Source organism: Adiantum capillus-veneris, chromosome 18 (assembly GCF_014529385.1).
Source record: "Adiantum capillus-veneris isolate H3 chromosome 18, ASM1452938v2, whole genome shotgun sequence".
Taxonomy (NCBI): Eukaryota; Viridiplantae; Streptophyta; class Polypodiopsida; order Polypodiales; family Pteridaceae; genus Adiantum; species Adiantum capillus-veneris.
Window position 1 is genome coordinate 26877621 of NC_140948.1, and position 24873 is coordinate 26902493.

At 46.7% G+C, this 24873-nt stretch overlaps 1 protein-coding gene across 5 annotated transcripts in view; it reads right to left on the bottom strand.

Annotated features, from left to right (window-relative positions):
- LOC147435386 (putative UDP-3-O-acylglucosamine N-acyltransferase 2, mitochondrial) overlaps positions 1–24873 on the bottom strand; it is a 144779-nt gene that overhangs the window by 1130 nt on the left and 118776 nt on the right. For 3 of the 5 annotated variants that reach the window (XM_086488457.1, XM_086488455.1, XM_086488460.1), the window contains 3 exons: positions 20394–20445; positions 20240–20310; positions 20094–20160 (listed from right to left, as the gene is read on the bottom strand). In XM_086488457.1, the coding sequence (XP_086344583.1) occupies positions 20094–20160; positions 20240–20310; positions 20394–20445 (190 nt within the window). Of the gene's footprint in view, positions 1–20093; positions 20161–20239; positions 20311–20393; positions 20481–24873 lie in introns of all 5 variants that reach the window. The other 2 variants (XM_086488459.1, XM_086488458.1) reach the window with 2 other exon arrangements.

The following is a 24873-nucleotide window of genomic DNA, read 5'->3' on the forward strand; positions in this document are numbered from 1 at the left end:
CCATCAAGCATGGTATTGACCTAAATACTATGCACAGGATAGACTAAATAGACCGATACCTCCATTAACCTTGTCAGTGTTTGATAGTGGGTGGAATTATCTTGGGTGCAATCTTGCCAGAATGAAGCTATTTGCGGGCTTCCCGCCTTGTCCCAAGCGCAAACCTGTTTGCGTGCGCCCTCCCTGCCACCGACCAGTTTTCACGCCCTCAGCTCTCGTGGGTAACATAGCAGCAAATATGCCTATGCTGCTCTGTCCTTCAAAGCATGCTTTCAATCCTTAGTCAAAGATATCAAATGATGTTCGTGCTTTTAAGCACTTCGTAAAATTAACCGGCAATTTTTGAACTTGCTTTGAGCTTTTGGGCCTTTTAGTGCCGAGGCCAGAGTATCATGAGTCACACAGAGAAGAAGATCAAAGCTGATCACATGGCCAGATTGTTCATTGCACAGATCTTTAGATATCACGGGATTCCAAAGTCTATTGTGTCAAACAGATACCCAGGATGAATACTTTGTTTTGGAGGGTACTCTGTGAGAATTTGCATACAACACCCAAGTTCTTTTTGTCATTTCATCCGCAGAACAATGGGAAGTCAGAGATTACCAATTCAATGGTGTTGACGTGATATGTCTATGACAGAAAGTCTGAGTAGGAAAAGTATTTCCCATTGGTGGATTTTGCCTACAACAACATAGATCACAAATACACTAGGACGGCACCTTTTGAGATAACCAAGGGTGGCAAGAAGGTTCCGCCTATCCTGTGCACCGATGTTGATCCAAGACTGGCAGTTTGGGTAGATTGCAGACAGCACGGTAGGCGGACAGCTTTTGTGGGAGCTACCTGGTGCTGACATGACTCTATTGGTGTTGTAATGGCCGCGTGGCTGTGAATCAATGGCTGCAGAAGGGAAAAAGCATTAACGGAGTTGGCGATGGCTAATAGCTAAAACCGCATACCAAAGGCTCCTCAACTGACAAAAGACAGAGCAAGCGCAATCATTTGGCCAAAAAGGCATTGATCACTAGATAAAAATGGGGCAGTGCAGATTTGCTTTTGGAAGGACAAAATCACCTACACACTCATATAGAGGTGCTTTCTAGGGGTGTCAGATTTTTGAGGGCAAGTCCTGTTTTATGTGCCTATAAATTAAACCCAAGAGGGTCACTTGTATCCGTTCACAACCCAGAGAATCTCTAAGAGCTCGTACAAAATGGGAAGTGCAACCAGACCCACTCACAAGTTTCATGGCATAGTTGTGCCCTGTTTGAAGTACCGCAAGGAGCACCTACTTCAGGCCAATACTGTTTGCCCATGTGGTGATCTTGAGTTCAGGCCAATACCTCTCACCCATGTGGTGATCTCGGCACTTGGAAAGTGGAAAGTGGAAGTGCTGATATTGTCTCTAGCTTGAGTGGTTTGCAAGGTTATTGCATGAGAGAGGCCCATTTACATTCATGCTCTGTTAAGTCCGCTGCTGATCGTAGATGAGCTATCATACAGATTTCCAGTTACAACAGTGTCTTCAATACAAGCCCCCCTTGCCCCAAAGGAAGTAGAAAATGAGCAAGATCAGGAGTCCTCAATTTGTAGAACTCAATCTCTTCATATGTTGCACAAATCATTACTCTGTCTTCTTATGCAATACTCTGAAGTTGTCATCAACAACCTCCGCTACAAGGCACAACCTCGAAATTAAAAGGAAGTTTACTACATGCAAAACCTGAGAAGCCAAAGTACCTCCTTCATAGTCCAGATTAATACAAACTCCATGAGTGCCATTAGGCTTCATACACATACACATGAGAATATCACAATGCACCTGAGGGTAAAATATTGCTGGTCTATCTTTGCCAGATTTGCATCAAGTAAATCAAATTTTTTTCTGCATTTGTTTCCACTTAATCAAATTTTTTTCTGCATTTGTTTCCACTTCTCTTTTGAGAAGGAAACACTTGGTACACTTGTAAATTGATTTTCATCACGTACAAATCCCTTAAAATAGTTAGCCATGAAGCGATAAAGCTCAGCTTGATAATTTTACTATTCTGAAGCACCTAAAGAAATCCTAAGATAATATGCGTGTTCGGCAAGAAACCCTAAAAACCCCTACCCCAACCAAAAAAAAAAATGCTCACACGCTCATACGCTTTCTTTTAGTCACGTTGTATTGTAAAAACCCTTGAAACAAGGAAAACCCATCAGAATTTTACATCTATTGCGCTTCATGGTGAAGCAATCAAGACCCTGGTAAAGGTAGAGTACCTCGGAAACTCCAGGTGTAAGAACGGCTCCTTTGTATCAGAGGAAAACTGAAGCGATTGTTGGAGAGAAATCGCTTCCCCAACATCACCTGGTGAAACATGTGGACATTGTGAGGCCTCCAAACTGATTAGTGCATCCAGAATCTGATTGTAGCACGGCTACAGTGTCGTGGGCACGGGACAGACAGTTAGTTACAGTTGGGCTGGAGTTCACACTGGACAGACTTTCGCCTGAGTAGTGACACGTGGCAGGGATAGGGGTGGTAGTCTAGCCGACACGGGGCCAAATCACCACCACCACAGTTTGGAGATAGACTTAGCTGGATTGGATATTTTGTGTCTCATTGGTGGCTCTCTATGGTTGTATATATCTGTAGCTGTTTGGAGTCATTATCATCATGATCTACTTTGTATGGTCGAGTGTCCTGAGTCTAGCGACCTTGAGTTCATGCACAGCACTCTGCACCATCCCTGCACATTTGAGCCTCAACACCCCCATTGTACCCATGAGTTCTGGCTTGGAGCTGAGTGTGCTGCCATGCCAAAGTTTGTACTTGTTCATTTGAGTTAGTTGAGTCCCATGCTGTTGTGTTTGCTTTGTTGTTCATTGTCTATAGTGTTTTCATGCTGTTAGAGTGAGGTTTCACGCACATTGCACTGAGGAGCACCCACTGTAGAGAGCACGACACATTATCTCCGCTACAGGTGCGCTCATTTTTGGCACGCCCGGTGGGACCTCAACTGTTTTCTCACTCCGTTGCGCCTACAGGTCAAGCAGCTAGCTGGCTTAAGCTCTCGCCTGTGTTGGTAGCTAGTCTCGACTGCTGTGGTCCATTGACCAGCTCAACCTACTAGTCTCTCGTCCTAGTCTAGTAATCTCTCGTCCTGGTCTAGCCAGGTGGTCTAGTCACTCACCCTTCTCTAGTGGAGTCTGGACCAGTGTTGAGTAAGTTGAAGGTCTTTGTGCCCAAAGCTTGGGTGGGCTTCTGCTTACTGCATGACACATACACAGCAATCAAAAGAGTGACAAAGTCCACTACTGAGTCCTCTGAAGTACTACCATCCGAAGCGCCAACCCTTTGTGCCTAGTAGAAGTCCACCAGCCCCCTTACCCTTACCTTCCTATGCGGCTACCTCCACTCCCTCAACTAGTTCTTCCCCTCCCAAGTCACCTTCCCCAGTACACTTCTCACCCACTGTGTTACAACAACCTCTTGAGCAACACGCAAGAGCAAATAGCCATGGAGGAGCTGACAAGCGTTCTGGCTAAGGTGAACATCAAGTTCCCAACTTTCAAAGGTCTCTCCAAAGAGGATGTAGACGACCACGCTAGGAGATTTGTATCCCTCTGCAGGGGTCGTGGTCTCAACAGAGAAGACGCCTACCTAGTACTCTTCCCATCAACCTTGGATGACTTAGCAGATAATGATAGAGTCAATTTGCAGAGAACCATTTTACGGCTTGGGCCACATTACAAAAGCACTTCTGTGAAACTTTCATATCAAGGGACTTCCAAGAGAAGGTTCTAGATGAGTTGGCCAACCTGATGCTCCAACCAAATGAGACTTTTGCAGAACTCATGACCAGAACCAAGTCTCTGAACGCTAAGCTTCCTCAACAGCTAGGTGAATTTATGGTTAAGAAGTGGGTGGAGAAGGCTCTCCCCAAAACTTCTCAGTAAAAACTCCGCGAGAATCTCCGACTTGACGCCACTCTGGAGGAGTTTGTCACGGCTACTACTAGGATTGAAGGGGCTAGGAGGCTGTTCACCGACTCCATAGTAACAGGGAATGGCCCTTTTCAGGTCTCCGTTCCCCGTTCCCATTCCAAGTTCCCGTTCCGAATCCCCGTTCCATGTTTCAAACGTGAGTACCCGTAACAGGGAATGGCATTTTGTTCCGCGTTCCCGTTCCCGTTCCTGGTAACTATGACCGACTCCCCTCAGGTAGAGACAACCTCAATCTTTTTGGAAACTCCTTCTAATCCTTTTGACTTCTTTACGCAAGGAACTTGAAGCCCTTAAGTTACAATGAGCTCTTCAAGAGGAGAGATCATTCTCTCTTCGATAGGAGAAGCCTCCACATCAAGAAGCTTTGGACTAGATCAAGTGGCAGCTCAAGGAGCTCAAGGCTCATCAAGAGTCTAAGGCTATGGTCTGGTGTAGCTCCTACTGTTCTCCCAGGTATCCTCCGTAGGAGTGCCCGCTTTGAACTTACTATCACTTCTGTGAGAAGTCCGGCCATGATGACAAGGAGAGAGCACTTGTAGCGGAGATAATGTCTCGTGCTCTCTCTCTACACTGGGTGCTCCTCAGTGCAATGTGCATGAAACCTCACTCCAACAACATGAAAGCACTGAAAACACTGTAGACAATGAACAACAAAGCAAACACAGCGACTCAACAGTAGAACCTGAAAAGCATGGGACTTGACTAACTCAAATGACCCAGTACAAACTCTGGCATGGCAGCACACTCAGCTCCAAGCCCATAACTCACGGGTACAATGGGGTTGTCTAGGCTCAAATGTGCAGGGATGGTGTAGAGTGATGTGCATGAACTCAAGGTCGCTAGACTCAAGACGCTCGACTATACAATGTAGATTATGATGATAATGACTCCAAACAACTAGGATATATACAACCATAAAGAGCCACCAATGAGACACAAAATATCCAATCCAGCTAAGTCTAACTCCTAACTGTGGTGGTGGTGATCTGGCCCCATGTCGCCTAGACTACCACCCGTATCCCTGCCATGTGTCATTGCCTAGGCAAAAGTCAGTCCAGTGTGAACTCCAACCCAATTGTAACTAACTGCCTGTCCCGTGCTCATGACACTGTAGCATGCTACAGGTTGCCCCACCACGAGACAACTCACCGTCTTGCCAAGATGAGCACTGAAACTGCACCACAAGGCACCGCATATGTACAAGAGAAAGCTGAGCAGAGCAGCCGAGTCCTATCACCCAAGGGAGAGAGTCGTCGCCACTGCTATACCAGAAGTATCGGTCTCTAGAGGGGGAGCCATCAAATCGATCGTGGGAGTTTGCTGCTGGACTCTTCTCTGAACAAACTGGCTCCCTGGGAATGGAGCAGCCACCTGTTGCTCAAAAGATGGAAGCACCTATCCTGAAGTGTACTCAAGCCGTCTACTAACATCTGATTTGAACTGTCTGCAAAAAAGTCGTAATGCTCGGTAGATAGTTGCTGATGCGATAGCTGAGAAGGCGAGGGGAGTGCGACGAGGGTGTGTGGGTCGAGGCGTAATTGAAGAGAATAGGGGTGGTGAGGGGGTTACTGGGTAGATATGGGCGAGTGTAGGTAGAGAGGGGCAAGGGGGTACAGAAAGTGGCAAGTTGTTTAGGGTAAGGGCGAGGGCTGGTAAGGGACGAGGGAAGGTAGAGAGGGACGAGGGGGTGGTTAGGGTGAGTGGTAGGTAGGTAGGGGGAGGGGGTGGGTAGGGACGAGGGAAAGTAGAGAGGGGCGAGAGTGAGATGGGTAGGGATGAGGGGAGGTAGAGAGGGGCGAGAGTGAGGTAGGTAGGGGTGAGGCGATGGGTAGGTAGGGGTGTGTGTGGATAGGGGCATAATTGAAGAGGATAGGGGTGGTGAAGGGGTTATTGGGTAGATAGGAGCGAGTGCACGTAGAGAGGGGCGAGGGGGGACAGAGAGTGGCGAGTTGGGCATAATTGAAGAGGATAGGGGTGGTGAGGGGGTTATTGGGTAGATAGGAAGGGAAGGTAGAGAGGGACGAGGGGGTGGTTAGGGCGAGTGGTAGGTAGGTAGGGGTGAGGGGGTGGGTAGGGACGAGGGGAAGTAGAGAGGGGCGAGAGTGAGGTAGGTAGGGACGAGGGGGTGGGTAGAGAGGTGCGAGAGTGAGGTAGGTAGGGGCGAGGCAGTGGGTAGGTACGAGGGGAGGTAGAGAGGGGCGAGGGGTGGGTAGAGACGAGGAGAGGCAGGGAGGGGCGAGGGTTAGGTAAAGAGGGACGAGGGGGTGGGGTGAGAATAGGTAGAGGGGGTGGAGAGGGGTGAGTATTAAGTAGGTAGGGGCGAGGGTTAGGTAGAGAGGGACAAGGGGAGGTAGAGAGGGTCGAGGAAGTTGGGTAGGGGCGAGAATAGGTAGAGAGGGGCGAGGGGGTGGGTATGTAGGGCAAGAGCCGGTAGAGAGGGAAAAAAAAAGCAAGTCTGGAGCTCAATGAGGTTGAAGATCAAATACTCAAAGAGTTGCTGCAACTTTTAAGCGGTTAAGGGTAGTGTGTGAATTGAGAGAGGATGCCTACTATTAGAGTGACCAAGCCTCAAGGACATCGAGCACACATTAATAGCGATGGGAAGAAGAATAAGGAAAACCTCTATGATGGAAAGAAGAAGACTAAAAAGAGAATTTGAGTAGGAAATCCGCCAGGATGAACACGGCAAGGGGTTTTTTTTACACAAAGACCATGGCGAAGGGACATTGCCAAAGGAATATCAATGAGGAATGTGAAGTGGAAGATCCATGAGAAAGATACCCAATCAGAGAACCAATTGTGTGAACCAATTGACAATACAACAAGGCATGGAAACACTGATCCAAATACAAGAAGTTGTAGGACAGAACAGAGCACACTGGGTTACGGTTGGAAAGAAATAAAGTTAAGGGGAGGAATTGTTGGGACATAGATGGACACATGAGAGGTTGATGGGTTTGCAGGGGAAACATGCTCTAGGTGAGGTTAAATGAATGAAGAGAAGGGGAATGCTGAGAGGATGGGGATACTAGAACTTAAACTGATTAGAACATCTACTGATTGCTGACTATGAGGGATAATAGCATTTGACTCTTGAGCCATTTACAAGCGACAAGGGAACACCGTCCAAAGTGACTAATTGTATTGCTCCTTGTGGTAAAATCTCTTGTGCTCTATATGGCCCTTGCCAGGCTGGGACCAGCTTCTTTGCCTTTTTTTGATATTTTGCCTGATATAGCAGCACAAGCGAGCTTGGTACTATTTGAGGTTTGCGAAGATGACGATCATGCCATACTTTGCGACGAAGCTGCGTTGCTTGCAGAGCCTAGGAAGCCAATCTGTGGCTCTCATCCAATAGGGAGAGACGAGAGAAGTAGGCAATCCATACCCCAATCGACATGTAGAGTGCCAACTCGAGGAGATCCCGAGTTGAATTCAAACGGTGCTATGGCTTCCAAGCCGAAGGCTAGTTGCAATGGTGTGTAACTGGTTGTGGCTTTGAGAGAAGTGCGGTATGCCCAGAGGGTGCCGTGGATAGCTTGAGCCCATGATGCCAGCTAGAGATGTCATGCTTTCTGTAGAACGGCGATAAGAACCTTGTTCGTGCTTTTGGCCTGCCCATTGGCTCTAGGGTAATAGATACAAGATTTGCAATGTAAAATCTTGTAATTGGCCAGCAAAGTTGAAATCAGCTCATTAACAAAGTGACTGCCCCGATCACTAGTGATCTCCAAGGGACACCCAAACCTGCACAATATATTTTCATACAAAAACTTTGCTACAGTATTGCCAATGCAATTAGTTGTTGCCAAGTATCTCTGCCCACTTGGCTGCATAATCTGTAGCCACAAGCAGATACTTCCGATTATCTGATTGGGCGGGGAGAGAAATTGGACCCACAAAATCTTTCAAAAGGCAACCATGCCATGGAGACCTGCAGAGGCCGGTTGGACTACTTACTTGGTTTCGATCCACAGCGCTGACAAACGTCACAAACTTTGACATGTGCTATTGCATCCCGAAAAACATAGGGCCACCATAGACTACTCTGTAGAATTTTCTGGGCTGTGATGTGACTAGGGTAATGGCCACCAATGGGACCATTGTGGGCATCCTCAAGAATATGCTCAACTTCATGGGGGGAGACACACCGACTTAGAACACCATCCGGTCCCGACTTGTAGAGCTGGCCTCCAATCAGAGCGAATGGCCTAGACTTCAACAACAATCTTCTCTTCTGCAATGGAGATGCATTCTCTAGGTACATGCCAATGGATAGCAAATGCAAGACATCGCCGTACCATTCCGAAGTTGTATCCACCTTAAAGAGATTGCTATCTGGAAAGTTGTCCGCATTCCCCGTAGCTTCTTCTCCTGTTTCAATGCGAGAGAGGTGGTCATCCATGACATGATGCTTGTTGGGACAGAGGACCACCTCGAGATCAAACTCTGAAATAGAAGTAACCACCGCCACACCTGACCTGCAACTTGCGGCTTATTGAGCAGATAGCGCAAGGCATGGTGATCAGTAATAATTGTGAAGTGGACCCTTAATAAATAGTGACGAAATTTTTGTAGAGCATACACAATAGCCAAATCTTCCCTTTCTATCATGCTATAGCTGTGTTCTGCTTTAGTTAGTAGTCGACTTGCATAGTGAACGGGCCTATCTAGGTTGAACTCCTTGCTAGGCTGAGTCAACACAACACTCAGCCATTTGACTGGCAACCATATGCACATGAAAAGTGAGAGACCAATCAGGGGCAGCTAGAATAGGTGCTTCATATAGGCGTTTTTGGAGGTATGCAAATGCTTCAGCCTCGGGCTTTGACCATTTGAAGGGTATAGTAGCACTCGTGAGGCGGGTCAATGATTGAGCCACCTATCATAAATACGGATGAACTTGCGATGATAGCCTGTGTGGCCTACAAAGCTCTGAACACCTTTGGGATTGATGGGAGAAGGCAACTTCATGATGGCTACTATCTTCTCTGGGTCAGGCGCTAAACCTTTAGTAGACACCACATGGCCTAAAAGTGTACCTTCAGTGACCAAAAAATGGCATTTGTTCGGATTGAGCTTCAGACGTGCCTCCCTGCACCTGAGGAAGACGATAGAGAGCTAAGCGAGGTGCTCCTCTAGATTCTCAATTGGGATTGAACATTGAGCACCCGAGAAGGTCAAAAAATCGTCCATGAATATGCGAAGACGATCAGTGAGCAAAGGACAACAGATGGGATATACTGTGCAGATGATCAGTGAGATAAGGACAAAAAGATGGGATATACTCTGCGATTGAAAGGTGAGCATTTTTAAGCCTAAATGACATTCTGGTGTAAATGAAAATACCGCAGGGAGTCACAAAAGCCGTTTTGATCTGATCACCCAATTGGATGCCCAACTGATTGAAGCCATTGAACCCATCCACCGCCTTGCCCCTACCTACCTCCCCTCGTCCCTATCCACCCCTAGGCCCCTACCTACCTACCACTCGCCCTAACCATCCCCTCGTCCCTCTCTACCTTCCTTCGTCCCTAACCAGCCCTCGCCCTTATCCTAAACAACTCGCCACTCTCTGTCCCCCCTCGCCCCTATCCTCTGCAATTATGCCCCTACCCACACACCCTCGTCGCACTCCCCTCTCCTTCTCAGCTATCGCACCAGCAGCTATCTACCCAGCCTTACGACTTTTCTGTAGACTGTTCAAATCAGACAGGTCTACCTTGCAGTCTGGACACTAGTGTTATCTGCACACCATAGTTACAGGGGACGGGGGGAATGGCCCTAGGGCCGGGGGACGGCCGTAGCGGGCCGGGAACGGACGGGGATGTTGTGGGATGGACGGAATTCGGGCCGGACGGGCGGGTCGCAGGGGGATGGACCGGAACGGCAGGGGTCGGATAGGGTCGGCCGGGAACGGCTGCAGTCAGGTTGAAAAATGTGACCGTTTTTTACCGTTTTTAACGGATCTGTGCAGTCCCAACTGCCGTGCAGTCCCAACTGCCACATTTTGGGAGGCCTTGGCCCTTGGGAGGCTATTAAAGGCTCCCTTGGGTCTCTTAATACTAGTCTCATTCCAATTTGCAATTTCCCTCAAGCTCAAGCTACTCAATGCTTTCCTCTCTACTCAATGCTCATTGCTCAAGCCTCATAGCCTCATTGAGTCATTGCTCAAGCCTCAAGGCTCAAGCTTGAAGCATGACCATTGACTACTCTACACTCTAGTTTCCACTCTCAAGTCTCTCCCTCTTCTACCCACTTTGAAGTTTGAACTTTGAAGCTCTCCTCTACTCTCTCTCCACACAAGCTCTTCTCTAACTCCTCTAACTCCTCTAACTTCTAAGCTCTACTCTCTCGAGTCTCTCCACCATCATGTCATCTCAAGCCAACTCCACTTCTCAAACCGGTTCTTCTCGAAGGAGGTCAGCCGTGCAAACGTGGTCGTGGTGGGATGAAGTCGACTTTAGCTCGCGTGGCAAAGGTGGCGGTGCAAGACCATGGACGTGCAAGCTATGCCCATACAAGAGAACGGGTGGTTCAAACAAAGTGCGAGCCCATCTTCTTCATGAACCCGGTCACGAGGTGAAGTTTTGCCCTCATGTAGCTCCCGAGAAGAGGTTGGATCTTCTTGAGAAGCTCATGGTGTATGAGGTTGCGGAAGCGGCCAAGAGGGGCCATTTTGTTGCCGTTGATCCCTCCGCCACGGCGACACCGCGAGAGCAAAGGGAAGCCAACCTTGACGACATCTCTCGAAGCTTCAAGAGCCATGCATCTACACCGTCCTCTTCCGTTCCGCATCGCCAAACCACTCTCAACGAAAATTGGAATCCTAAATTGAAGGAAGAGGTGGATAGGTCGGTTGCCCGATTCTTCTTCCACGACCACATTGCCTTCCATGCTTCGCGGTGAGTTTCCCTTGGCATATGCACATTGCAATCTTCCATTTTGTATTCATAATGGGTTATAACTTCTCGACTCTCGACTCTCCATACTAACACAACATGCTCTATTTTGTGTGGATAGGTCTCCATACTTTCGAACCATGGTTACTAAAATAGGGGAATATGGCTCCTCTTATGTGCCACCTTCATCGGAGAGGCTTCGCACCACCCTCCTTGACAAAGAGAAGCTTGCTGTGGAGCAGGCGGCCCAAGCAACAAAGGATTTGTGGGAGACCAATGGCGTCTCTCTCCTTATAGATGGATGGAGCGACACCCGCAAGCGGTCCATCCACGGGGTGGTGGCCTACTCTCGGGGGGAGATGTACTTTGTGGAGTCACATGATGCATCTGATAGTGGCAAGGCCGCCGAGATGCTTGCTGCGGAGTGGACAAGCACCATAGAGATCACCGGCCCGGAGAATGTCCTTTGTATGGTTGCAGATGGAGAGGCGTCAAATAGGGCAACCGGAGCTATCATTGAGGGCATGTATCCCAGCATCCATGTCACATTTTGCATGGCGCATTGCCTCAATAACCTCCTCAAGGACATAGGGAACTTGTCATGATTTCACCCACCATTGGTGACGCCTCTCGAATTGTCTCCTTTGTGCTCAACCATCAAAAAGTGCGCCATGAATTCTCAAAGAGGAGCTACTTGTCCTTGCTCAAATATTCAGAGACAAGATTTGCATTCAATTGGCTTATGCTAGGCCGCTTGTCTACATGTGGCGGAGCTTTAAGGGGCCTCTTTCTCAGTGATGAGTTCCAGGCCATGCCGGAGTCTACGTCAGCAGTAGGATTGAAATGCCGAGAATGGGCCGACGACGCCGCTTGGTGGGAGGAGGTGAAGACTCTTGACGCCATGGTCAAGCCTATTCTACACCTACTTCGAGTGGTGGATGGATTGCAGCCATGCATTGGCAAAGTCTACGAAGCCATGGATCGGATGATAGAGGCACTTGAGAAGCTTGTGGCTGACCCTGTTCAGTATGCGGAGATTCATGGCTTGTGTGAGTCGAGGTGGAATGGATACTACTCTCCACTTCATGCGGCAGCTTATGTGCTTGACCCTGAGTTTCAAGGAAGGCGTCAAGAGACCGACAAGGAGGTGAGCAAAGGATGGCGGCTTGCATTGGAGCGCCTTGAGCTTAGCAGTGACATTAGGCGCAATATTAGAGACGAGCTACTCAACTACACGCAAAAGAAGGGCTCCTATGGATGTGTAGATGCACAGCTTGATCGCAACAAGATTGGCTCGATTTTGTGGTGGGAGGACTATGGAGGAGATGGCCCACATTTGCAGCGCTTGGCTGTTCGTGTCCTTAGCCAAGCATGTATCACTAGTTGCTTGGAGCAACTATGGAGTGTGTACAGCCACATTGCCTCTAAGAAGAGGAATCGCCTTGGGGTTCAGAGGGCCAATGATTTGGTGTTTGTGAGCGCTAACTTGCGCATGCTTGCCAAGAGCGTCACACACAAGGCAGATCCTTTCACTGAGTGGGAGATGGCACAAGAGAATCCATCTATGGCCGATACTCTTTTGGAGGAGCTAGAGGAGGATTTCGAGCCTCAATGCGAGCCTCCCGAGCCCTCATACGTCGATGACGACCTCGACTACGACGACGATGTGGAGATTCAGCAGGCGAGCACTTCTTGAGTTTGATAATCATTGATCACTCGACTCTCGAGTCTAGACTCTTGAGTCTACGACTCTACCTACTACATAGCCCTTTGTACTTTTTGTTATCCTTGAGACCTCAGGCTTGTCCTAAGTCCTTTAGGCTTTTTGACTCTTGAGCCCTTGTGGCATGCACTTCTCATTTTGTATCCATCGATCATCGATGTTTTATTAGCACATTTCAGCCTATATGACTCGTGTTCTATTTAGTGTAAATTTATGGTCAAAGTGATGCTCTATGTGTGTGGCATGTGTGTAGGTCAAAAAATGCCAAAAAAACTCTCTTTTTTTTTTTGCCGTTCCGACCCCTGTCCCCGTTTCCTGACTTTTGCCGTCCCGTCCCCGTTCCCGACCCCGACCCACCGTCCCATGTAACTATGCTGCACACAGATAATGGGTGTTATCTAAACAGGGTGTTATCTCATGCTCTTCAAGATTTGCAAGGTTATGTATGTATGCTATTGTGGTGATTAGAACCCATATGTAAGCTCCTGTGGTTACAGAGCAGGATAAAGTTTGCTAGCAGTCTGCTAAGTGTAACTTCCAACGTGCATCAAAGAGTTGGTTACTGAGGTAATATGGAAGGCAGTAGGAGACAAATGCGGCGGGAAGCTTGCGAAAAAAGCCTACTCGTAGGGATAGACAAAGTAGTTTTGAAGAGGAGGCAGAATCTAATTAAAGCAGCCATGGTGTTACCGAGATGACTTCTAGTGATGCCAATGATAAAAGTTACAGAGTACCCTCTCACATGGTTGATTCGACTTCCAACTCAGAGTCAAGGCCTGCTAGCTCTCAAGAAGTAGAGCCCAAAAGCATACGAAAGGGAGAATCTCAGGTGTGACGTCATGCAATCAGCAGGCCTGCTAACTCCAAAAGTCAGACCGAGTTCACTTTGAATTTTCACCTACACCTACCCTATGCTTCTCTCAAGGATATCTTTCCAAGGATCAATTCCAGATACTAGGTCAAACTGCATTAACAACTGCAAATTTGCCCACTGATGTGCCTGTGGCTATGGTTCATGAACTTATGAACCGTTTTTCCAAAGTGCGGGGCCACAACCTTACCGCTATGTGGATTGGTCATGCACTGGGAATGACCACCTTTCCGTCTTTGAAGCAGGCCACGTGCACATACTCGTAGCTTTCCAAAGTTGCCACCATTCAGGCCTATCAGGAGTTGCTCCATATTGATTACCCACGCTATGCGCAGAATAAAGAGTTGTGGGTTGTCTTTAACTATTACTTTTTACTCAAAGATGCTAGAGAGTCGAAGAAAAGTTGCGAGATGCCCACAATGTTTTCCCACTGATGGCCTCTACTATCTGATCCACACTATACCTTGTGGATTTCACCAGATTCTTTACACATCCCTACAAACCAGGACCAAACGATTTCGAGCGCAGGTGCAATCTGTACAGTCGAGCTTTCAGTGTTTTGCAGCGCCTATGTTGGCTTGGGTGATCAGGATCCATGTTAGCCCTCTGGACGTAGATGCGCATATGCAAGGAATGCACTTGAAAGCAAAAGGTAAATCTGTTGCCAATGCGGCCAATCCAGTACTTGAGAAGAAAAAGAAGAAGAGGGTCAAAGTGGTGAAGGACACAATAGAGTCACTACTAGCATTGCCAGTATTTGAGAGCCAGAGGACGAGGGTGATTCACCCTGAACCTACACCCGCTCCTCGTCTACTTCCGCTCCTTGTTCTACAGAGCAAGTGCTCTGCTCGGGTCTTTCAAATCACATTCTCCATGTCCCAGCTGCGGCTTCTCCATCTTGTGCTCCTCTGTCTATTTCTACCATCTTCACTCCTACCACAGTGACTACCTCCCATACTCCGCCTGCAGCTCGCTCTTCCCCTCTACCTATCTCAGATACATCCACTCCACCTGTCTCCGCTACACCTACTATGCATGCTACGAGTTCAACAGCTGAGCCACATCCTAGCCCTGCCCTGCCAAACACTGCTGCGGGATCTTCAGCAGTGGCGGAATCTACCTCGCTCTTTCGGCTCTCAAAGGAGATACTGTAGGAGTCCACACATGCTATTGCTACCATTGAGCTGCAGAGAGGTTGGCTGCTACTCGCCAATGCCACTCAGCTACATATGCAACTATGGAGGGGTCTGTACGTGTCGTAGAGAGTGCGATCGCCGATAGAGATGCTACTATTTTTGCTTTGCACCACGCATTGAAAGAGAAGTCTAAAATCATGGACGACCTCCGAGCTTAGGTGCAAGGATTTCGTGAGATGCTACTACTTTTGTAGGATATGCTCAGTCTCAGCAGTTCCCATCCTATCCTTAGGAGGTTCAATAGCCGACCCCCATGCCACAGATGCAGCCGACACAGAGAGTTCCTTGCGATGGCTTTTGAAACCGGCCTGTGGGGCGGTAGGCGTTGGCTTTCACCCGAAATTCTTTACTTTAGACACACACAGAGAGAGAACGTGCAAAGGGAACCTGCGACGGGAATTAACACTTATGCACACACACGGCTCGGAAGCTAGGATGCTATGAGCTGACGCCGACAACCTGTTTGTAGCATCATCTTCGGGGTATACCCACCTCACATCAGTGACTCGACCTCTCCTCTACTGGATCCGCTCTTGGATCCACCTCCGACATCCGCGAGAATGTCGTTATTGCCACGACTCACGTACCTGCGAGGATAGATCAACTCCGAGTGAGCTTCAAGATATGAGGCGAAGAAATCTAGCCTTCGGGACTCCGGAAAAACAGATTCTTATTGAACCCGTATTTGCTCAGTGGATTCAATCTGCTCATGGCGAAGTGCGTATAAATGGTCTTTTCGCGCTTCGTCATTCATGATACGAGTTAGCACCGGGCCCCCAACTCAAAAGGTCGTTATGACTGGAAGTCGATTTGTAACGCTTAGAATCCGAATGTATCCCCAAAATTGGCGCCCCTTTCGGTATTTCTTTATTCTTTAGGAGGGTAAATTACAAAGAAGAGTCCTGGGAATCCTTTACCTGTATCAAGCTAGATACCACTTGTTTTGGCCAAATTTCAGCAACATAACAGCCCCGAAACTTGCGCGAAACCAATTCCCCTGCCGGAACTCTCTTCCACTGGCATAAACCCTCTGATTCCTGCCCAAAAACAGTAAATTCAGCATGCTGTATATACTGGTTTTTGCCCTGTTTCCAGCCCTAAACAGTCCCCGAACTGTTCTCTGCCAGTGGGGCACGATTCCCAAAGGTTCTGGCGTCCGTATGGCTGAAAAAAAGTCAATTTCCTGCGTATACACAGCGCTGAATTTGCACCTGTACGGTGAGGTTATGACCCTCACCGGTGCCTGCTTTGGAGTAGCAGTTAGCTACCCTTGTTCCTGCTCAAGGAGGCTCTTGCCTCGGCGTAAAATCATGAACCCACACAACTGTACATCAGTCAAATGAAGAGCCCTCTTGTGGGGCATTACATAACTGCACGTAGGGGAGAGAGAGAGCAGTGTGTAGTGTGCAGGGCATCACTCCTAGCACCACACTGTACATGAGAGGGAAAGAAAGCACTCCATAGCTCTTAACCTGTGACCGGTTCTCAATGAAGCATCCCCCCCAGTATAAATGGAGCGCCCCCTCTGCTGCCCTTGACCTGTAATGCATCTGTGAACAAATAGATGCAAAAAGGGGAAGATTTCCATGGCTGCCAAAACCTGCGTATCGCTGAAAACGCAGCAAAACAGCCCTGTAAACCCGCATCTGATGCCTTCCAATGCTGAAAATGAGCTCCTTGGACCTAGGCAAAGTCATGGGAAGCTCAAGAATGGAGAGAAATGGCTGAAAATCAGAGTTAACAGCCTCTAAAACTGATCCAAAAAGTCAGTTACGAGTTCTCTTCTCCCAAACTTGGTAAATTGACCAAAAAGTGCCACTTGGCACTCATGCATGCAAATTCCCCGCATTGGGCTTCCGGCTTAAAAATCTCTCAACTAGTGCATCAGTTGACTTTGCAGCAACGTAATAAAATGTTCCTCTTGTCATTCCGAAGGTAATGACGTGAAACACATTTCATGGCCCAAAATAGCAGTTCCCTAATTTTTAGGAGATGTTTCCGTTGGGCTCCCACTGGTCTTCTGACCATCTATCCTCATTGGGACCGCATCCAAAAGTGCAATGTGGCCCAACTGTCGGAAACTTTCTGTTGGTGATCCCATCTTGACTTTATGCCTTTATTGAGTTCACTTTCTAGTATCCACCAACTTGCTAAGTGCGACGGGGGGACCTACATGACCTTGCACTGAGCCTAGACATCCTCTTACTAGAATTCCAATGCCGACCAACTTCCCGTCTGCGGGTGAAACTACCGTTCACATTGGCCATACAATGTCCGACCATTTGCTACTTCAAAAAGAGGGTCTCGAAAATAAAACAAAACCGATTGGAAAGAAACCAACAACTAAAGTTAGTAGTTGCCACGTCCTCGTGATATCTTTGCTGGTGCACACCGCTATGGTTGTGTTAGTAGACGGCTTGAGTACACTTCAAGACAAGTGCTTCCATCCAATGGCTACTCCATTTCTAGGGAACCAGTTTGTTCAGAGTAGAGTCAAGCAGCCTTTAGTCTAGTAGCAGACTCCTGCCATCGATTTGATGGCTCCCCCTCCAGAGGCCGATACTTCTGGTACAGCAATGGCGACGACTCTCTCCCTTGGGTGACAAGATCCGGCTGCTCTGCTCAGCTTTCTCGTGTAAATATGCAGTGCCTTGTGGTTTCTTTTTGCAGTTTCAGTGTTCCTATCACCAAGACGGTGAGTGGTCTTTAATGGCGGACCAGTAGCAGGGCTACAGTGTCACGGGCATGGGACAGACGGTTAGTTACAGTTGGGTTGTAGTTCACACTGGACGGACTTTCACCTGAACAGTGACACGTGGCAAGGATACGGGTGGTAGTCTAGCCAATACGGGGTCAGCTCACCACCACCACAGTTTGGAGATAGACTTGGCTGGATTGGATATTTTGTGAGCTGTTGGTGGCTCTCTATGGTTGTATATATTCGAGCTGTTTGGAGTCATTATCATCATGATCTACTTTGTATGGTCGAGAGTCTTGAGTCTAGCGACCTCGAGTTCATGCGACCTTGACACCCGAATTGTACCTGTGAGTTCTGGGCTTGGAGCTGAGTGTGCTGCCATGCCAGAGTCTGTACTGGTTCATTTGAGTTACTCGAGTCCCATGCTCTTCAGATTCTACTGTTTGAGTCGCTGTGTTTGCTTTGTTGTTCATTGTCTACAGTGTTTTCAATGTTTTCATGTTGTTGGAGTGAGGTTTCACGCACATTGCATTGAGGAGCACCCACTCTAGAGAGCACGTCACATTATCTCCACTACACTGATCCAAGTGAAGAAAAGTGCATACTGTTGTAGAGGCTTTGTGCAAAATATCCAAATATGCATCTATAGAAAAATGTTGAGACAAACAAAAACCAGCATGAAACTAGTTACTAGTGCACATGCAACACCAGAGCAAATGGGGAATAGCCTCAATTATGGTAAAGGATCAAACACAACAGAAGCTTGCAGCTCTATGGGCATGTAGGAATTTTCAGTGGGCCAAATGCCAAGTAGACATCTCAACATGAACAAGAACTCTCTCAAAGGGAGCTTATCGTTTCAAATGTTCATACCCACTTTTTGCCAATATCAAGCATATTCCCCTATGCATTGCAATGTTCGCCTCTGCAAGGTGATGATTGCAAACGCATACATGCTTGCTTAGCTAAAGGAAAGCATGGATTAAGCCTTGCCTTGCTGTCTCGAAGTCCCTTCTCGTGGGCAAGAGGAAGAATTCATCAGTTAGAGGCAAACATGTCTCCAATAATATGCCATGTTTTCTTGTAGTGCATACCCAAACAAAGAAGCATCATTGACCAACCTAAACCCCTTTGTGAGAGGAAATAGGCTTGTCCTGTTTGTTATGATATTATCATAATCATTCAGAGTATTTTTCCTATTATATAGTCATTGACCGAAGGACATGTCCCCTAAACAGGGTGTGACTCTTCATTGGAAGGATATGGCTCTTCATTGAATGATCACAGGTCTACACCGAAAGGTTGCAGCATTTCATCAAAGGATGTACCTAATTGCCGAATAGGCATGTCTCTGGACAATAAGAAGTGACTATTAATATGTGTCTTTTCAACTCGTATACAAAGGAATATGGTATCACATTTTAAACATACAATCAAATCAATCTATTATTCAGAGTTATTTTCCTATTATAAAAGATTATTTAACCAAGGGAGTGTCACCTCGACAGGTTGTGACTCTTCATTGAATGGTTACATCTCTACACCAAATGGTTGCAGTGTTTCATCAAAGGATGTACCTATTCACCGAATAGGCATGTCTCTAGACGATAAGAGATGAAAATTAATATGCGTCTTTTCACCTCATATATACACACAATCAAATCAATCAATTGATCTGAGTTTTCAATCACCTAGTCCCAAGTCTTGTTATTCAAAATCAAAATTTTCAAGTTATGAAGTCTTAATTAGATAAAGGATTAACCTAAATCCACTGGCCTATTTCGGGGAATATTGTGCTCTATTGAATACTATTAACTCTCCATGCATTGCCCCGTTGCCCATCTGTACCCATGCCAAGATAACTGTTTTGTAATCTGCTCCTAATGTGTTATCAGCCTAGAAGCAGCATTTCTCATTTTAATACCAAAGTCCAAGGGATCTTTTGTTTGTGCAACAAAATTCCATTGGACCATGCCTATTGCTTTCTCGATATCCACTTGCATGATGAGTATATTCATACTTACCATACTCAAGGCCAATAAAAGCATTAGCCAATTTACTTACCATACTCAAGGCCAATTAAAGAATTAGCCAAATTGTTCCTGAGCGCACTAGGTGATCCTCATGCATGACGGAGGAGAAATGATCCTTTGAACAATTAACTAATAATTCGGCCAATAATATGCATACCACAAACATACAAGTAACAGGTCTCCAATGGAAGACAGGCTCCAACAATGCTTGCTTTTGCAAAAGCTTGCCAAATTGTTCCTGAGCTGAGCGCACTAAGTGATCCTCATGCATGACGGAGGAGAAATGATCCTTTGAACAATCAACTAATAGTTCGGCCAATAGTATGCATACCACAAGCATACGAGTAACAGGTCTCCAATGGAAGACAGGCTCCAACAATGCTTGCTTTTGCAAAAGCTTGCAAATCCTTCTCACTACAACCTTGATATAATTTGCTTATTGCTTGTTCATCATCTCAAGCAAAGGTTGCTTGGGAGAATCCCAAAATGGAATAAAAAGCTGTAGTGCTAGACTATCCCATCCACGAGATTTCCAACAACCAAGATTCAACAAACTCTGTTGTAATTGCGCTCATGCACAAATACAAATAAAACATTCACACTGCTGCACCCAAACATAAGAACAAATTTCAGCATAGCAATAGACACAATAAATTGTTAATATCAAATTATACCTTCGACACAATAGATATGTGATCAGCAACACCACATTTTCCTCCAAGAACGACAAAATCGCCAATTCTGTGCAAAAACAGAACACTAAGTTCATGGCCCACGCTAAATTGATGCTATATGGAAAGAAAAGACCACAAATACTAACGTAGATGAACCTCCTAAACCAGCCTGCCCACAAATCATGCAAGAATGCCCAATCACCACATTGTGGCCAATCTGAGATTAAATTGCAGAAATAAAAATGTAAAATTTAGTAATAGACAGAAAATAGACATTGCAAGTCAGTAGTGATAGCACACCTGAACTTGATTATCAATTTTGGTATGGTCACCTATAACTGTGTCGCGCCAGCTACACAAGAAAGAAAAAACTGACAAAGTCCATGCCTGTAAATACCAAGAGCAAGAACCTTGTACAAGCCTATTTCTTTAAACAGCAAGGCTTAACTGTCAAAAATCATGTGGCATGCAGAGCTCAGACCAATGAGGATAAAAAATTTTGCAAGAAAAGATCCTTCCATCAGTTAAGAAAACTGCCCAATGGGCTACAATCTGCCCTACTAGAGAGCATTACATCAAAAGTGGGGAGACTTTCCCAATGAAGTGTAAGATATGTACAATGGCCGCTAGATCAAGATATGGGAGGAGGAAAAAGCCACACTGGTGGGTGGTACTGCCATCTGGGCTCCCCATGTACCATGGTGAAGAAGGGTCCTGGTCGCCAAAGTCGCAAGAAGGCCTCATAGCGCTCCCGCAAGCTCAAGCCAGAAATCTCGTATAGACTCCGCCGGTGGGACGAGCTGAGCCTCAAAGATGCCTAAGCATCAGGCTGCAGATGAGCTCCCAGCTCTCTCTCTATCTCTGTTCCACTCCTGAGGTACAAGCTCTTTGACGGGCTGGAGTGTAGGTCGGCCCTCTTGTATCACATAGTGACCCACTAGGCCCTGCCTAACACAACGATACCTCTGCCCACAATGGTTTGCAGACATGAGTCCGCAATAGACATACATACACCTCCCTGAATGCCTCTAGGCCCAAAAGAAGCTAACCAAAATGTCTCATAACGACCACACAAAATATGTTGACAACGTCGAATCCAACTCTCACAAAGGTGATGCACAACTATATCTATCGATCCACCCACAAGGCAACTCTGAAGCAGTAAGACTCAGCAGATCCTGAGCATGAACGTCGACAAACTCAAAGAAACCGACAGACTCTGGCATGGCAGCACACTCAGCTCCAGCCCAGATCTCATACGTACAGTGGGGGTGTCGAAGCTCAACTATGCAAGGATGGTGTAGACGTGCTGTGTATAATTGAAGATAATGGACTCTAGATAACTGATCACACAAAAGTCCCTAAAAACCCCAAACAGCATGCGGATATATACAAACATGAAGAGCCACCAACGGCTGCAAAATATCCACTCCAGCTAAGCCTGTCTCTGTACTGTGAGGTGGTGTGCTGGCCACGGTGTCGACTGGACCACCACCCGTATCCCTGCCACGTGTCACAGTCACCGACCCATTAGTGTGAAACCGGCCAACTGTGATTAACGGCTCTCCCGTGCCTGTGACATTGTAGCCCTACTATAGGTTGCCCGCCACAAAACCATCACCGTCTCGGTGAGAGAACAACTGAAACTGCTAAAAGACTCAAACTGCAATAATAAATTACTACTGTACTGCCATGGTGAAAAGACTGTCATTCTTTTTTTTTTCCCAAAAAAGAAAATCTTTCTTTTAAAATCACCTCAAGGGCACAGACCCCAAGGTAGAATTACATCAAAATAGTATAGAGAGAACACCATAAATGGTATCACCAAAAGATAAAATCCTAGGGCAATCTAAGATACAAGATTGCCTCAAATCAAGGCTAGATATGGGGGTTAAGTCTTGAAGACCTTTTAGGCGTCTTCAAAGACTCAGCAGACTTCTTAGCACTTTCTACCAAATAAGGAAAGTGCCGCTCATAAGCTGAATTTATGCCTTCAGAATTACTGCTGATATCCAAATCACTGCCCTGAGAATCAACTGGCGGATCATGAAGAGCTAGTATCCGAGGAGAGAGGAGAAACATTTTCTCTTCTTCTATACAAAAGCTTTGTAGCCTCTGTCCTCCTAGCTCGTTGTCTTCTTTTCTTCCCTTCCTTCCTCCTAGCTTTCTCTGCTTCACTTCTTCTCCTTACCAAATGATCTTCCAATCCCCCATTCGCATGAAGTGCCTCTTGTTTTGAAGCTTGCTGCCTTTGATCAGAAGAAATCCTACGTCGAGTACAATATGCAGCAACATGGTCTTTTTCTGCCACAAACAAAGCAGTGACCAGGAAGACCAATGAAGAAAACCCTTTGTAAAATTTCTCCCCCATGAATGGTCGGGAGCGAAATAAATTGCGGAGGGTTCTTCGTCAAGGATGAGAAGAGCACCATCCTTATGGAGATTGTGCGATCCTCATCATCAAAAATCACAGCATCTCCAACCACAAAACCCATAAATCTCCCAATTTCATTAACATGCGGAGAAAATTCTGGTAGAAGTCCTGGGAATCTAGCTGTAACTGCACTTCCACCTACAAGTCCATTTAGATCCATTCCCTGTGTCCATCTGGCACGAAAGCCTATGGCAAAATGAAAGTCCAAAGGGCCCTGCGCTAAGACCTCCATGGCTTGACTTTCAGACTCGAACTACACCCTGAAGAAGCCTCTCCCAAGAGGGGAGACATTCACAATCTTAAAATTGACGTGAAGAAGCGAAGCTTGAAAGTAGTCCTTCAATAGCCTTGCTGAGCATAGACTTCTCACCACTTTACAGGCCAAAGAATAGGACTCTAAGCTTACGATAGATTTGTGCATGGCGTGCAAGGTGTCCGAAGAAAGATCAATACCTATTGCAGAAGCGGAAGGGGTAGTCGCCACAGCCGCACCCGAAGGATCAGTCTTTGGAGGTGGAGCCATCAAATCAATGATGGAACTTCACTGCTGGACTCGAGGCTGCTGGGCTCTGCTGTCCATAACCTCGCCGCCTGTGAAAGGAGCCGCCACCTGTTGCAGGGCAGAGGGTAACACCTGTCCGGTAATGTACTGAAGACGTCGAGTGACACAGCCATGGCGATGTGCACGAGCAACACCGTCGCAACACGGAACACTATGCATGTGGGACAATGGCGATGTGACTGAAACCCCTGAGGATACTGTTGACTGTAGTACTGGACTGGAGGCTGTGTGTAGAGTCCCATAAATTGCTAAGAAGGACCTGCAGTATGCATTGGTGGCCCAGATCTAGTCCATCCAAACCCCATGCCAATTGGAGCCTGAGCCTGAGTAGACCTATCTCCATGTAGAAGCATTTCTCGAAATCCTTGTACCTGTGCTTTAAGGTCTTCAATGATGTCTAACTTTATTTTCAAAGCTTGTTATAGTGCGAAAGTCGTAGGTGGAGTCAGTGATATATTGGCATCAGTATGGGTGAACATTAGGGAAGAAGGTAGGGGAATCTCCGAGGGAGAATCCGCCGACTGGTCATGAGGTTTAGAAGTAGACACTGACCCAATAGAGAGAGGGGTGGAAGACAGAGAGCGCCGCGGAAGATGTGTCACCTTAGTCTGTTGGCTCTCAGATATTGGCAAAGAGAGTAGAGACTCTGTTGTATCTTTCTCGCCACCTTTGCTTTGATCTTCTTTTTCTTCGTGATTTTAGGATCAGCTTGAATGTTTAGAGATTTCCTTTTCCCTTGTACACTTCGTGTATCCTCATCCACTTCGTCAGGTGTAATATGTATATTTATGACCCACGTCAAGAGAGGTGCTACGAAACATTTAAAGCTGAACTGCACACACCTCACCTGGGCCGAAACCTTTTGACCCTAGACTGTAACGATGAAAAAAGAATCTGGTGAAATCCACATGGTTGGGTGTGGATCAAACAGTGAAGGCCATCCCAATGGGATAATGTAGTGGGCAGTTCACATTTTCCCTTATCTTCTTTGGCATCTCTAGCCAAAAAGTAGTATCTAAAGATTGCCAGGAGCTATTTGTTTCTTTCGTAATCCGGGTAATTCGTACTGAGCATCTCTTGACATGCCTAAATTGTGGTATCCTTGGAAAGCTGAGAGAAAGTTCGGGTAGCAGGCTTCACAGATGGAAAGGTGGTCATACCCATAGCATGGCCTAGCAGTGTAGCAATGAGTTTGTGGCCCCTGACCTTGGGAAAATTCTTCAAAAGATCATGTACCATCTCCACAGGAACCGTAGTTGGCAGATTGCCCTCAGCCGGTGCTGTGAGACCCAAAGTCTGTAATTGGGTCTTGGAGAGGATTTCGCTTAGAGATGGTCAAGGTGGCTGTAGATAAACAGCCAAAGAGAATGGTGTGCGATTTTTAGATGTAGCCGGCCGACTGATCTCATGACTGATGATTTGATGATTGCATTTCTTTTTACCTACTGCTTTCACATTTGTTTCTTTGGAAGCGTCCGATTCAGAGGTAGTTTCTGAATTCAACTCCGAGTTTGGCAAGGCTTTGTAACTTTCTTCGCTTGCATCACTGGAAGTGAAGTCATCCAGATCATGGCAACTAGTTTCTGAGTCATCCTCTTCCTCAGAAGAATTCAGCGGTTGCGGTGGTGGCTTCTTTATTAATCCTGCTTTTTTGGAATGTTTGCAGCTACCCGCCATGGGAATTGCAAAACTTTTGACACAGTAAATGATGTGTATATGCCATACACTCACGGACTGAGCATGTTCCAATTCAAAGCCTAGAAAAACGTTCAGACACTCAAAAG